At 51.5% G+C, this 13,488-nt stretch overlaps 2 protein-coding genes across 5 annotated transcripts; one reads left to right on the forward strand and one right to left on the reverse strand.

Annotated features, from left to right (window-relative positions):
* Positions 1-1,218: 1,218 nt before the first annotated feature.
* KHNYN (KH and NYN domain containing) lies at positions 1,219-10,376 on the reverse strand. Of its 4 annotated transcripts, none has more exons than XM_090270188.1 (8): positions 10,315-10,376; positions 9,269-9,489; positions 7,151-8,262; positions 6,870-7,000; positions 6,687-6,783; positions 3,439-3,546; positions 3,130-3,231; positions 1,219-2,576 (listed from the first exon to the last, which is right to left on the reverse strand). In XM_090270188.1, the coding sequence occupies exons 2-8, from the start codon at positions 9,467-9,469 to the stop codon at positions 2,324-2,326; spliced, it is 2,004 nt and encodes a 667-aa protein (XP_090126314.1). In that variant the 5' UTR covers positions 9,470-9,489; positions 10,315-10,376; the 3' UTR covers positions 1,219-2,323. The 4 variants fall into 4 exon arrangements, with proteins under 4 accessions (XP_090126314.1, XP_090126312.1, XP_090126311.1 ...); XM_090270186.1 differs by lacking the exon at positions 10,315-10,376 and adding an exon at positions 10,170-10,229; XM_090270185.1 differs by lacking the exon at positions 10,315-10,376 and adding an exon at positions 10,166-10,229.
* Positions 10,377-10,945: 569 nt separating this feature from the next.
* CBLN3 (cerebellin 3 precursor) lies at positions 10,946-13,109 on the forward strand. The gene is made up of 4 exons (XM_090270193.1): positions 10,946-11,546; positions 11,824-11,943; positions 12,270-12,383; positions 12,805-13,109. The coding sequence occupies exons 1-4, from the start codon at positions 11,247-11,249 to the stop codon at positions 12,910-12,912; spliced, it is 642 nt and encodes a 213-aa protein (XP_090126319.1). The 5' UTR covers positions 10,946-11,246; the 3' UTR covers positions 12,913-13,109.
* The last annotated feature ends 379 nt before the right edge of the window (positions 13,110-13,488 follow it).

Below are 13,488 nucleotides of genomic sequence, written 5' to 3' on the forward strand. Positions count from 1 at the left end.
AAGTTACAATGGGCATTATTTCCCTTTTTGTTCCCTCCATTGCCAAAAGAGCTGCTAACAAATTTGGGGCATGAGGTTACAATAATGGTAGAGACCAGAAGAGATGTGATGATCCATTTCTAATGGGTTCTGTGGTCACCCTGCATAATTGTTCACAAGGTACCATTAGGAGGCCAGCAGAGGAGATGAGGTCCAAGTCTAGGACAGCCTTCAGTCTATTGCTGAATGGCAGTGAATTAATAAAGCGATCACACAATGGTCCCAGTTCATCAAGTTGCAGAAGTAAGCCAACCCTGCCTGTAAGTAGCTTAGGACTGGCCTCACATCTGTCTGAGGCCACTTCAGTCAACCAGAGTCCCAGGCACAAAAGGAAAGAAGATACCTCTGGCCTACTTCACACCCACCATCACTGAAAGTGAAAGGGGGCAAAGAATGACCAAAAACTACAACCCTATTAGAAAAAAAATAGTGAGTGTTCATTTAGGACCCTCCTGTTTTACCTACCCTGATACCTGCCACAACTTGCCCAGTAGTTCCTCTAGCCCCCTCAACTTGGGCCATATTAATCAATCTCCCCTCTTGCAAGGGAACTTTGAGTCACTGTCACTGACTAGCCTCTCTCCGACACCTGCCCCCAGCACAAGTCGGTAAGGTCTAGTGATGTACATCACAACTGGGAGGAATGGTAAACACTAGCACCCAGGGACCCTCCCCATCATCACTCGGCTCCCACTAGCTGCTGGAATGAGGAACTGGGGCGGCAGTCTTTAACTGCCTGTGCTGCTCAGGAAGAAGCAAGCCAGAGCCTGAAAAGGATGATGTCCAGGGACTCACCTCAGGGCCTAGACAGCAGGGAACTCTGTGGCACCTGTCCCTCTTTATCCAGTCTTGGGACTCTAGGAAGTTAGCCCTGTATTTGTTCCTGGGGAAATGACCAGCCTCAAGGGCATAAGTATATATCAGGGCTGCACTAAAGAAAGGACTTTTGGAAGTAGTCAGTTACCTGGCACAGGGGGACTTCAAGCAGATACAGGACAAAGACCTGTAGGAATCAGGGCAAGAGAATGTTCCAATGGGACAGCAGTTGGTCTGATTCTCCCTATTCTAATAATTCTTCAGTTTTCATTTTCCAAAAAATTAATTCATCTAGATACAACCTCTATAACCACACCACCACACACACACACACACACACACACACAAAATACACACACAAAGCAGAAGTGGGCCTCGCTTTATGCAACGTGTTCTGTAGAGAAAATGCTAGGGTTGATCACATTGTCATTGCAGAGCATGGCTTCCATCGATTTGGTGAATTCACACCACAAGTGCACTGAACGGGACTTTCTGACACATTCGTCAATCTGTAAACACTTGAATGCAACAGGAGAGCTGCCATTTAGAGGAACCCTGAGAGTATTCTGGTAATGCAAACAGTCACCCCTAACTAACTGTTTTGTAAATGTGGATTTGGGGGTTGCCCAAAAGGGATGCAGCCATTATAGGGCACATCATGAGGGTGCAGTATTAAAATCTAGGGCGCAGGCCCTGGGGACAGAGGACCCTCAGTTCTCTGAAAGTAAGGTTTTGGTTTGGAAACCTGTGCAGTTATAGACAGACACACCTGAGACTTGGTCCAAGTACTTTTCCTCCAAAGAGCCCTCCATGTTCTCATTTCTCCCAACAGGCATTTTTACATCTGATTGATAGGCAGAAGTAAAGGCCAAGTAGCTCAATCAAGATCGCAGATAGGCACGGCTGAGACCAGAAGCCATGTCTCACTCTACCTTTCCCACCAGCTCCCTGCTGCACCACTGTGACCCAGACCCCTCACACTAGCCTTTCAAGGGCCCAGCATTCCCTTCAAGGCTCCCAGGAGCCCTGCCAGGCCTGGGAAGCACCCTGTCCTCTGGCCATCCAGAGCAGCAGCCAGGGGTAGGAAAGGCTCAACTTCCTTGCCACCTGTCTTCATTCCCCTCCTGCCCACTCCACCGTGGAAGTCCCAATCTCCAGGACCTACCCTTTCCAGCAGCCCGCACTCCCTACAGAAACCCTGTGCTAAGGTTGGGGAGTTAGAGCTGAACAGAACCTCTTGAGAGCTGGTTGGCGTCCTGACTCAAGAGATCAGGCCATTTTATGGACCTGTCCCCAAAGTGCCCCAGGCAAGAGCACTGGAATGCTCTTCCTCAGTCCGTCCCTCAACCAATGAACCAACTAGAGTGGGTCCAGGTCAGGGTTTGAGCATCAAAGGGATCCTCACAGAAGAGGCTAAGCTGGGCAAGGCTGATGCTGACAGGGAGGCAGCCACTAGGGCCGGTGAGGCTCAAAAGTTGAGACTGAGCAGAGCCTCAGAGAGCTGGTTGATGTCCCGGCAGTAGGGCTCCCGCTGCAGGATGAAGTCCACCTTGTGATCCTGGCCCCAAAACACTTCTAACAGCTGGCGCCGAAGCCTCTCTGTCTCCCGGGTCTTCCGAATGCCACCGCTGCCTTTTTCCTCCCCTTCTGTTCCCTGCTGCTGATTACCGTGTTCTGCGAAGCCCCTGGAAGGATGCTGAGCCTTAGAAGATCCCTGTGGCCTGGGGATAAGCAGAGAGAAGAGAGGAGCTGATGTGCAACCGGGAGAGAAGTAGAGCTCAGCAGGCCTCCCAGCACTCCACTGCTCTTAACTGCCCAGCCTGTTCCTGGCTCTGAAGTTCCCCAAGCTGACCGCTGAGCGGCAGTATCAACCAACTCCAGAAGGGAAGACGGGTGGTTACTTTTAAACCAGGAGGGTGAACCCTGCCACTATTATAATCTAGTTCTAGTCTAATAAATACTCACTTACTTAATGGCCCAGCAGAGGGAGTTCTGAATACAAGTGGCTATAAGTAAAAGCAACCATGTTCCAAATAACTCCAGCACACACTGACTAGGGGAAACAGGAAACAGGAGCGTCCCTCCCAGCCTGGAGATCTGTGTCAGGATTTCCAGGGAAGCAGTTGGGGCCAAGCCCAAGGCAACCTAAACAAACCACTACAGAATTAGGCTGGCCCAGACTGAGGTCACACTTCTCCCCAGTCTCCAGGCCTGCAAGGTCCCTGCAGAAAGGGGGCCAAGGCTGGGGCTGCCTAAGAGAGTCTGGAGCATTACCTGACTGGCTTCTTCAGGAACTCATCCAGCATGGGGCCATTTCGCCCCAATGGGTCATCAGGAACCATGAAGAGGTTTCCCACGAAGGTGAAGGGTAGCAGGCTGGATGGGGACAGAAAGTGGAATGGTCACAGAGGGGCCCCTGCTCATCTTCCAAACAGCTGAGACTAACTGCACCACAAGCTGTAAGCTACCATCCTCCAAGCCAGTGTCAAGCCCATTTCCAGAGTCCTCACCCAGTGGCAAAGCAGAAGTGGTTTTAGAGAAAGGTCTGAGTCCAAGCCCTTTTCTCAGGGGATGCCCCCTCACCGCTCTCTGATGATTGCCATCCACTTCTCAGACTCCTCCGCCAGGTCCCGGAACTGGTCATTAGAGACAATGATCCCATCGGTCTCCTCAGCCAGCTTCACCATGAACCTGTCTCGGAAACCACATCAACATTCTGGAATTCTCCAAAGCCTCAACCCCAAAGAGTGCTATCGACTCCTATGACCCACTTCTGGTGATGGGAGTTCTGCCCCTCCTCCCCCCATCTTGACCCAGCCACCAGGGACTGATTGGATACAGGTGCCATGAGTTAGAGAGAAAATAAAGATGAATCCAATGTAGAATCCCAAGAACATCCCCTCCACTCACCACAATCCTCCACCCAATATGTACTTAATGCTTTGTTAATTAAGACAGTAAGATCTAGCCCTGGCTCTGTATTCTTCCACCCTACAATCAGTCACAACTCTACCAACAATCAGTCACAAATCCATCATGTTTTCCCTCTGAAAAGCCTTCCATCCTGTCCCCTTCCTTTCCAGTTTCACCATTACCACCTTAGCTATTCAGACATTGCAGCTGAGATACTGATAAGAGGGTCCCCTTCCCTCTGTCATTTACCACCCTCTAGTTTCTCCTGCCCTCCCCCAACTCTTTGGACACACACAACTCTTCCATACTTGCCCTTTATCTCCCGAATAAAGTCCACATGCCCAGGCCTGACAGTTAAATGCCTCTGCAACACAGATCCAGCCACCTTTATGGCCTTCTCTCTCCCAGTATTCCCAAAAGTACTCTCAACTCATGCCAAAAATCAATGATCAGATTACATCCCGTTCTTCAAACATGCTCTGAATTCCATGTTTCTCAAACTATTCCCTCTATCTGGAAAGTAATCCCAAACTTCACTGATGAACAGAATCACCAGAGTAACTTTTAAAAAAAGGGAAGGGGATGTATAAACTGTGGTGTATTAACTTGCTACGCTATTACAGGCTCACCCAGATGGCACAATATAAATAAATGTTAACAACATAAAATTAAGTGAAAAAATAAAAATATAATTAAAAAAGAAACCCCTGGGCTACACCTGAGTAATCCTGATTCCATGGAACTGGGGGAGGTCTCATGAAGAGGTGGGTGAGGATCTTTTTAAACAGGTTTAGAAACCAAGAGATCCAGTCCAGCCCATAGCCTTCTCTAGCACTGAAAAACACAAGTCTCTCCTTTTCCGCAAAACCCCAGCCAGAAGCAGGTTCCCTTTCCTCCAGGTTACTGAAGTGTTGGATTTATAGTTTCTTTTGGCTCTTTGAAATTAAATTCCCAGCATTCCCACCTCTTTCTGAAAGCTACACACCCAGCACTAAGTGGGCAGTCAGTATCTGAAAGACAGTGTGGTATTGAGGGGACTAGTAGTTAGGATTTTGTGTGACACATGTCTGGTTCTGAGTTTCTATCCAGGAAACAAATTAAGGAGATGACATATAATTGTTTAAGGTACCATATAATATATAAAAGGCATTTTCAGGCTAAGCACATTTACCATTATCATGTTATGCCACATGCTGTTCAGCAGTATTCACCCAGGAAGCCTATACTATGCATGACTATCAGTCACTGTAACTAGGCAAGACTCCAAATTCATACTGTGCTGCCAGCCTATCAGGACCCACACAACTGTAGAAACATGTGACTTTAAAATTCATAGCAACTGACTCAACTTTCAGTTTCAGTTCTGTGTCAATGCTGGTATAAATAGAAGGTTCCATGTCTTAGATAATCTGTAAAGTCTAGACATAAGACAACATCACTGAGACACAGTGAACTGCCTTTTTGTAGAATACTTTTTACTTGTTAGGGAGAGAAAGTTAAGTACTTGAAACGATAAAATGTATCATCACTGTGGTTTGGAAACTCGTTTTTTATTGAAAACTGAAAATATTAGAGAATAGACTTCAGTTGTAAACATTTTTAATTGGTTAATTAGCTTTTAAAATCTGCCCATTTCCCACACTGTTTCTAGAGGAAGTAACCCTCTAGAAACAGATGGTTATCTTCAAGGTATTGTAGAAGCAGGGTCTATCCCAGGACCCAGCTTTAAACTCCCATTTTTCCATTGCCACTTAGTAGCCTTCGCCAAGAAAGCTAACCATTCTTACCCTCTGCTCCACTTCTGTAACACAGAGGTAAGACTCTCTGCCATACTTGATTGGGTTCATGAACAGTTAAGGGATACAGTAGTCCCCTTCTATATCACAGTTCACTTATTGCGGCCTCACTGTATTGCAGGATTGTTAAAAATATTATATTTATCGGGGATTTTTCGCTATATCGCGGGATTCTGCAGAACTATATACATATGTTGTTAAAGTTACATAGGTTTAAGAGTATAGAATATGTTTAAGAACATAAGTAGTGTTTATAAAATTGTGGAAAAGGTTAATAAGGGAGTCGGAAAGGTTAATAAGGGACTGGGAATGGTTTATAAGTGTGTGGGAAGGGTTTATAAAGCCTTAAAATATATATAAATACTAAAATAAATGCAAGGTTCCTACTTCGTGGATTTTCACCTATCGCAGGGGGGTCTAGAACGTAATACCCATGATAAGTGAGGAAATACTGTATCACTGTATTCTTGCCTAGCACCTTGAGTAAGTAAAGCACATAGTGTATGTTCTTTAGTCACAAGGAACATGAATGAATGAAGAGGACCCTGAGACAAGAGGTAAATTCACTAAAAGACTGATCCACAGTCAGTCAATGAGTACTGCAACTTGGGGCTCCAAGTCAGATCATCAAATTCCAGGTCCAGTGATCTCTCTATTATGCCGTGTTTTATGTTATCATGTGTGGATTGTGTTTCTCCGTTTGACTTGTCATTTTGAACATTCACTCTTGTTTTTCCAGAATGTTGGGGGAATTTCTCTACATGTTTGGTAATTTAGGTTGGAAGAAGGCATTCATCAGTTATTCAGGTCATCAGCTTTCCCATCTTTTCATTAAACTAGTATTTTCTGGACAGTAAGGAACAATATAAACACAAAGCATTATTTAGCTTGGTGAATGAAAAATGAAGATGAATGGGCAAACACAGTTGTCTACTGTCCATCTCATCTCACCTGTGGGCAGGTTTACCTGACCAGTCATAGAGGCACACAGTGGAATAACTGGCCCTTTGCTCAATACCCAGGCTTAGAAACAGCGCAAAGGGTCAGAAGTCTCTGGCTCACCCTCAATATCCCACAGAGCTCCTTGAATATCAAGTCTGGGTCCAGGAGAGAAGCAAGTACCTGTCATCATAGGAAGAGATCCTCTTGCCATCCATGACTCGGGAGGGAGTGAGGGAAAGCAGACTGAGGGAGTAGAGCTTTTGCAGGAAGTGACCCTCTAGAAACAGAGCAGCACAACACGCTTATCCTCAAGGTGGAAGCGGGGTCTATCCCAGGATACAAAAAAGACAAGGCCCAACTCACCTCTGACCTTGGAATCCTTACTGAAGCGCCACTGAGGCACAAAGACAGTTATGTCTCGGTGACCACGGTCCCAGAAGTACTGCACAGCAATGGCAATGCCGCGGCTGGAGAAGTAGTGCTGGAGGCCGTGCCTGCAGTGGAAGGGGTCGGCACTCTGGGGCCCCAGAGGAGGGCCTGGCAGCTTGACTGGAATGCTTACCCCTCAGTAGATGTCCCCAAGATGAACAATACTGCCCATCTCATCCCCCTCCCCAATACCCTCATCCCCACCTGGTACTCACACCATAGCCACGTTGCTGCCATCAATGACAATATGGCGGAGGTCTGGCTGGCCAGGTACATTGGCAAGGCACAGGGTAAAAGGGTCCTGTAGGGCCTCCTGGAACCGCTGGGTGCCAGTCACCAAGTTGCCGCCCCGGGTGCCTCGCTTCCATGGAGACCCCCGACCTCGAGCCACAACCTGCTGCTTGTCTCCCCTGTCTCCTCGGTCTCCACAGTGCCAAGGGGGTTCAGGTGCAGGTGGGGGGCTAGGCACTCTGGGAGGTGAGGCTTCCCCATTGTGGAGCCGCTGGAGGAGAGAGGCTCCCCGGAGCTGAGCTCCCCTCTGACAGGGGCCCTGGGCACCAGGAGGCTCACCCTGTATACAAAACCTTCCTCTTTCCTGAGGCAACACCCCCTTCCCCAGGGCCTTCCCTTTCAGGAGTCCTTCCTGCGCTGCCTCTCCTCTCCCTGATTGCGACCTAAAGGTCACTTCTTTCTCCCAGGCCTCTTCCCTAGGAAGCTCCTTCCATCCTAAATCCATCTCCCTGGGACCACCCTGCTTCCCTCCCTCCTTCTCCATAGCATGTCTCTCTCTCCTTGACTCTTGCCACGCTGCAGGTCCACTGTCCAGAGAATCCCTGCCTTCACTCAGGGGAGCTCTGACTCCCTGGTGCTGAGCACCCAGCAGGCCTAGGTTCCCCCCCTCCCAGAAAGGAAGCCCTTGGGGCCCATGCCCCCTAGATGCCTCCTGCACCAGGCTCAGCAGTTCCTCCTGGACAGCCAGGGGCAGCTGCAGCAGGGCCTCTCTGTGGGCATCCCCCCGGGGCTGCAACAGGGCACAGAAGTCTCTCAGCACTCCAACACACTGAGAGGCTCCAGCAGACGGCCCTGGCTGAAAGTCCCAGCTCAGCCGCTCCACCAGCTCCTCCACTCGGCTCTGAGCCATGACGAAGGCCTCAGTCAGGCCACTGACCATCAGTGAGCCAGGTGCCCCAGGTACCAGGTGGGCTGATGTACTCCAGGCCAGGCAATCAAGAAAGAAACCCTGGGCCCCCAGGAAGATACAGTGCAGTTTGGGCGGGTAGTGGATTTCATCCCGCAGCTCTGGGCTGCAGAGACCCTTCAGGTACTCCTGGGGAAAAAAAGGGAAAGGTAGGAAAACAGGAGACTGCTAGAATCCTAAGTGGCCCAGTAGCCCCTTCAGGCTCACTGCTCTCCCCTGAGCTCCAGGATGCCCTGGCAGAGCAATGGAGCCCCACAGATCCTGAAAAAAGCCAGGGTTGAAAAGGGATCAAGGATCTCACTTCCTTCCCTTTCCAGCTGACAGCCATGTCTAGTATTTCCATTTAGAACTTGACTGATGTTAAGATACAATTAAAATTAATTAGTCACAGGACTGTCTCTCTAAATATTTATGTGTGAAGCCCTGGCTGGTGTGGCACAGTGGATTGAGCGCCAGCCTGTGAACCAAATGTCACTGGTTCGATTCCCAGTCAGGGCACATGCCTGGGTTGCACACCAGGTCCCCAGTTGGGGGTGTGCAAGAGGCAACCACACACTGATGTTTCTCTCTCTCTCTTTCTCTCTCCCTTACCCTCTCTCTAAAAATAAATAAAATCTTTAAAAAAAAAATTTATGTGTGTATGTGTCTTGTATATTCCCATCATTATTACCGCTATTGCTAACTTTTACTGCACTCATGCTTTATCTGATTCACAATGAGCCCAAAGAGGTGGATACTGCCATTATTTACATTTTATAGATAATGAAACTGAGACTCAGGTCACATAGGGCTGGTAGGTGGTAGAGCTGTACTGGAACCCAGGCCTGGCCTCCCTACAGTGAATTCCTTGGTGGGACCTGCTTGCTCAACTGGATTTTCTCTACTGTCCCAGAGCACACACTCATTTGAACTGAATCACCCGTCTCCAAGCTCTGGCAGAACCTAGGTCATCACAAAGGAAATAAAACCAAAACTCCAAACAATTACAAAGTCGGGGAGTCTCTCACATCTCAGGACCATTGAGGTTGCCATAAGACGAGCAGCGGTGGAGATCCTTCCCAGCCCCTCTTCTCCCAGGCCTCTGAGTGGGGGGAGGGAGTCACTGTTCCCAGAAGGGTCAGGAAGGGGTGTTCACCTTGGCTCTGCTGGCGTTTTCCTTGGGGCCCTCCAGCTGCAGCCAGATATGAGGGTTCTCAGGGCAGTCCTTTGGGAGGACGCTCATCCCCACGCGGAATATGCGCTCCACGTGGGGTTGCTGCTCCCGCACCTTGTCCTCGGCCTCCGCACACACGGCAAAGCGGTCAGGGGACGGGGAGCCAGCCCCCCAAGTAGGCATGGCGGCTTGGCCGCCCAGACCTGGAGGTAGGAAACAGTTCAGAGCCTCGCCGTCCCCTCAACCCACATCTTGGCCTCTCCGGCTACATCAGCTACCAACAGGTCGCACCTAGTTACAAATCTGGTAAACAACCCTGGAGATCTCGGGCCATCTTGAGGGTAGGAAGTGAACGTCCGATTAAAGGGGCACAGGCCTTCTCTCCAAAAGGACGTCATGGATAAACAAGGCTGTCTGTCTGGGATGGGCGTCTGGCCTTGTAATAGGATGACCACAGCACTGAGCAGCAGGGGAGGGGCGGTTCCAGCTCAGTCTGGGTCCACAAGGAGTTGACGGGTGACGAAAGAGTCCCAATCCTCCGGGGACTCTGCAATCACCGATCGAAGACGTCCTCTTTAAAATGGATCCTCACCAGGGCTCGAACTAGGGCTGTACTCGGCAGTCCCTCGCCTACCATTTCCAAGATTCTAGTCACTCTCACCTCCCCCCTCCCCCCTCCCCCACCCCCATCCTCGTCCCCTCCTCCTCCCCTTCCCCCTCCCCTCCCCCTCCCCCGCATCCGCCGCCACCCACTAGGTTGAGCCACGGGCCCCTACGGGGCCCAAGGACCGGACCGAGCCCCGCCCACTGCCTCTGGCGGCAGCCCCCGGCCAAGGGCTGCAGTGCGGCCTCCAAATCCCACCGCCCAGGCTCCCCTACCTGCCTCGGCCTCCCGCGGCCTCCTGTCCAGCCCGTGCCCCTAAGTGTCCGTCGGCCCAACTTCGCCAACGCCCCCGGCCTGGGCCCAGGGGAGAAAGGCAGAGGGCTGGGGGGGACTCGAATCTGGGCGGGCCTTTCCGATTTCTCACCCAACAGGGACCTCTCTTCACATCTCCAACTGTTTTTGGAGTCACTTCCTGACCAGGGGCGGAGTCAGCCGAGCTCCTCCCTGGACTGAGCCTACATAGTGCCCGAGGAGCGAGGCAGCCCCCCATCCCGCCGGTCTCCGCCCAGCTCCAGGCCCCGCCCCCGGCCTAGGCCCCGCCCACTCGGCCGCTGTTCACTGGGTCTCCCTACACTCTTCAGATCCATCTGGGTCCTTGCTCCTCGTCCCTAGTTCTCAGGGAACAGGAGCCACTCCTTGAGAGTCAAAGCTTTAAAGGGACTAATCCAGTCCCTTCGGATGAAGCTATTGGAAGGCAAAGGGAGAAAAGTGACTGGCCCATTGTCACCACATAGTGACACTGTTGGCCCAAGCACTTTCTCACCAAAACAATTGTAGGAAAAAGACAAGGGCTTTCCTGTCTAACAATGGAAGAGCTAACACTGAGAGTGCTGTAGACCTGTGAGGGATTTTGAAGAGGCAAGGCATGAGGAGGAGGAAGGGCTGTAAGAGCTGTCGCTTGCACGTGCACACACACGCACACACTCACCATCTCTGTGGTCCCAGTTCCAGCCTTCCATGCTTTCCCTCCTCAGGGCCTGTCCTGGGGTTCTGGCTGTAGCCCTCCTAACTGGCTGCTTCATCTCTCCTCTCCCTCCCAGAGCCCAATTGCTGTCATTTTGTGCCCTGCCAAGAAGGAGGGAACTGCAGTGACAGCAGGAGAGAGAAGCAGGACAGAGTTGTGGTACACAGAGAGGTATGGAAAGGGAGATGCTGAGACCAGGTGACAGTGAGACACAGAGAGAGGGCTGAGGAGCAGGGTGACGGGTGTTGAACGTCTAGAGGAGAGCAGAAACTGAAAGGACCAGAAGCAGGGACAAGAAGACAGGAGGACTTGTGAGTTAGAGCCATTCAGCCATGCTGGGAGCAAAGCAACACTGGCTACCAGGTCTCACACTCAATTCCAGGTTGCCCTTGGCGCTGACCATTCTGGCCCTGGGGACTGGATGGGCCCAGGAGGGAGCAGAGCCTGTCCTCCTGGAGGGTGAGTGCCTGGTGGTCTGTGAGCCTGGCAGAGCTGCTGCAGGGGGGCCCGGGGGAGCAGCTCTGGGAGAAGCACCCCCTGGAAGAGTGGCGTTTGCGGCAGTCCGAAGCCACCACCATGAGCCGGCAGGGGAGATGGGCAACGGCACCAGTGGGGCCATCTACTTTGACCAGGTAACCAACCCCCTACCCTCCAAGGGCCTGGAATAAATCTAAGCCCACTATGCTGTGGCCAGTTGCCACTCAATCCCACTGTCCATCTCCCTTCCCTTCGCTCCTACCCATACTCCTCCTTGCCCTTTCTCACTATTTCTTTTGAACCTGTACATTCCTCCTGTTGACAGCTACTTGCCACCCCTTATTTTCCTTACTCACTGACCCATCCCCCAACCCAGTGGTTTCCCTGAGCTCCAGGTATTCCCTGAGCTCCAGCCGGGTCTGCTTCCCCCAGGTCTTGGTGAATGAAGGTGGAGGCTTTGATCGGGCCTCAGGCTCCTTCGTGGCCCCTGTCCGGGGTGTCTACAGCTTCCGATTCCACGTGGTGAAGGTCTACAACCGCCAAACCGTCCAGGTGATCTGAAGACTAGGCCCTATCCCTGTCCCACTTGGATGGAGGGAGGAATAAGCGAAGCCCAGCTGAATCCTGGGCAGACCCTCCATTGGCCTGTGTCCTGGGGACCCAGGAGCAAGGGAAGAAAGGGCCTGTCTAGCAGAATGTGCAGGACCTGCAGAATCCAGCACTGGCCACCCCTCAGCCCTCCCAGGAGAGTGCATGAACTCCAGGTTGCCAGGTTCTAGGGTATCCCTCTGGGGCTGGGGAGGAGAGAGGCCACCCTCAGAAAAGTGGGGTCCTAGGACAAGGGCTGGGGAGAGATGCTAACTGGCCTCCCTTTCCAGGTGAGCTTGATGCTGAACACATGGCCTGTCATCTCAGCCTTTGCCAATGACCCTGACGTGACCCGGGAGGCAGCCACCAGCTCTGTGCTACTGCCCCTGGACCCAGGGGACCGGGTATCTCTGCGCCTGCGTCGGGGGAACCTGCTGGGTGGCTGGAAATATTCAAGCTTCTCTGGCTTCCTCATCTTTCCACTCTGAGGGCTCAAGCCTTTCAAGCATAGGAATGTAGCCCCTGACTTCTGGACTCTGTCCTCTCCCCTCTCCTGCCCTACAAGCAACATCTTTGGGGTAAGAGAGAGGCTCCCTCTGGCTGTTTGTATTTCACCTTCTTGCATGGGACCCTGTGCCAAACACCCAAGGTGATGAGCAGAGATATGGTGTCTTAGGACGTGGCCCCTCCCACTTCCCAGAGGCCCTCACAACATCTCACTGCATCTCTTTGTCTGCAGCCCTAGGATGAGGGCAGGATTTGGCAGGTAAAGAGTCCTGTCATACTTTGCAGACTTTGCTCTCCCTTCTCCCACCCCACCCCCAGCTTCTAGCTCAGTGCTACTTGGAAACAGGTGGACAGGTGAGCCTGACAGGCCCCCACAAGGGCCCAGATGGACCAGGCTCAGCATACCCTGCAGGCTCCTTCCTGTGAGGAGAGCCAGCACCACAGATCCCAGCCAGCACAGTCAGGAGCTGAGCCAGCACCATATGGACTAGGGCAGGAGGCTCGGCCACCAGTAGAAGTGTGGGGAGGGCCACTGAGCAGCCCAGAACCTATGACTGGTAGGGCAGGAAGGGGACATGTGGCCAGCCTGAACAAGGTACACATTTTTCATGGACATTACAACCAGCAGGCAGTGAACCTGGGTGTTCATCTGTACCAGGTCTCAAATGGACTCTGGCTCTCACTTCCCCACCCAAGACATGGGGTGTGTATGTTTGTTTGTACCAGCTGAAAGTGGGTGTACAGTACTTCCTTGGGCAGCTATGGATAGAAGGTTACATGTAGGCAAGTGTAGATCTCCAGGCATGGAACACATCAATGACCATAGCCACCTTTTAAAAGTGTTCCTTCTTTGTAGCCTGCACTTCAATCCCTCTGTGCTCTGACCACCACCCCCTTCCTCCAGCTCTTTCATTTACCTTCACGGAACCTGTTCTAGACTATCCCACAATCTCTCTTCTTTCTCCTGATCTGTGCTGTCTTATCCTCCTTAAACTTGCTATT

Source organism: Furipterus horrens, unplaced genomic scaffold (genome assembly GCF_987537825.1).
Source record: "Furipterus horrens unplaced genomic scaffold, mFurHor1.1.pri manual_scaffold_3, whole genome shotgun sequence".
In the NCBI taxonomy this organism is placed as follows: Eukaryota; Metazoa; Chordata; class Mammalia; order Chiroptera; family Furipteridae; genus Furipterus; species Furipterus horrens.

Excerpts from the sequence above, each read along its gene's own strand:
- KHNYN (XM_090270188.1), bottom strand. The coding sequence starts at position 9,469 with ATGCCTACTTGGGGGGCTGGCTCCCCGTCCCCTGACCGCTTTGCCGTG. Across the intron at positions 6,784-6,869 it reads TAAGGATTCCAAGGTCAGAG|AGGGTCACTTCCTGCAAAAG; the intron begins GTGAGTTGGGCC and ends CTCTGTTTCTAG. Across the intron at positions 3,232-3,438 it reads ATGGCAATCATCAGAGAGCG|CCTGCTACCCTTCACCTTCG; the intron begins GTGAGGGGGCAT and ends GTCCCCATCCAG.
- CBLN3 (XM_090270193.1), top strand. The coding sequence starts at position 11,247 with ATGCTGGGAGCAAAGCAACACTGGCTACCAGGTCTCACACTCAATTCC. Across the intron at positions 11,547-11,823 it reads GGGCCATCTACTTTGACCAG|GTCTTGGTGAATGAAGGTGG; the intron begins GTAACCAACCCC and ends TGCTTCCCCCAG. Across the intron at positions 12,384-12,804 it reads CCCTGGACCCAGGGGACCGG|CTTCTAGCTCAGTGCTACTT; the intron begins GTATCTCTGCGC and ends CCCCACCCCCAG.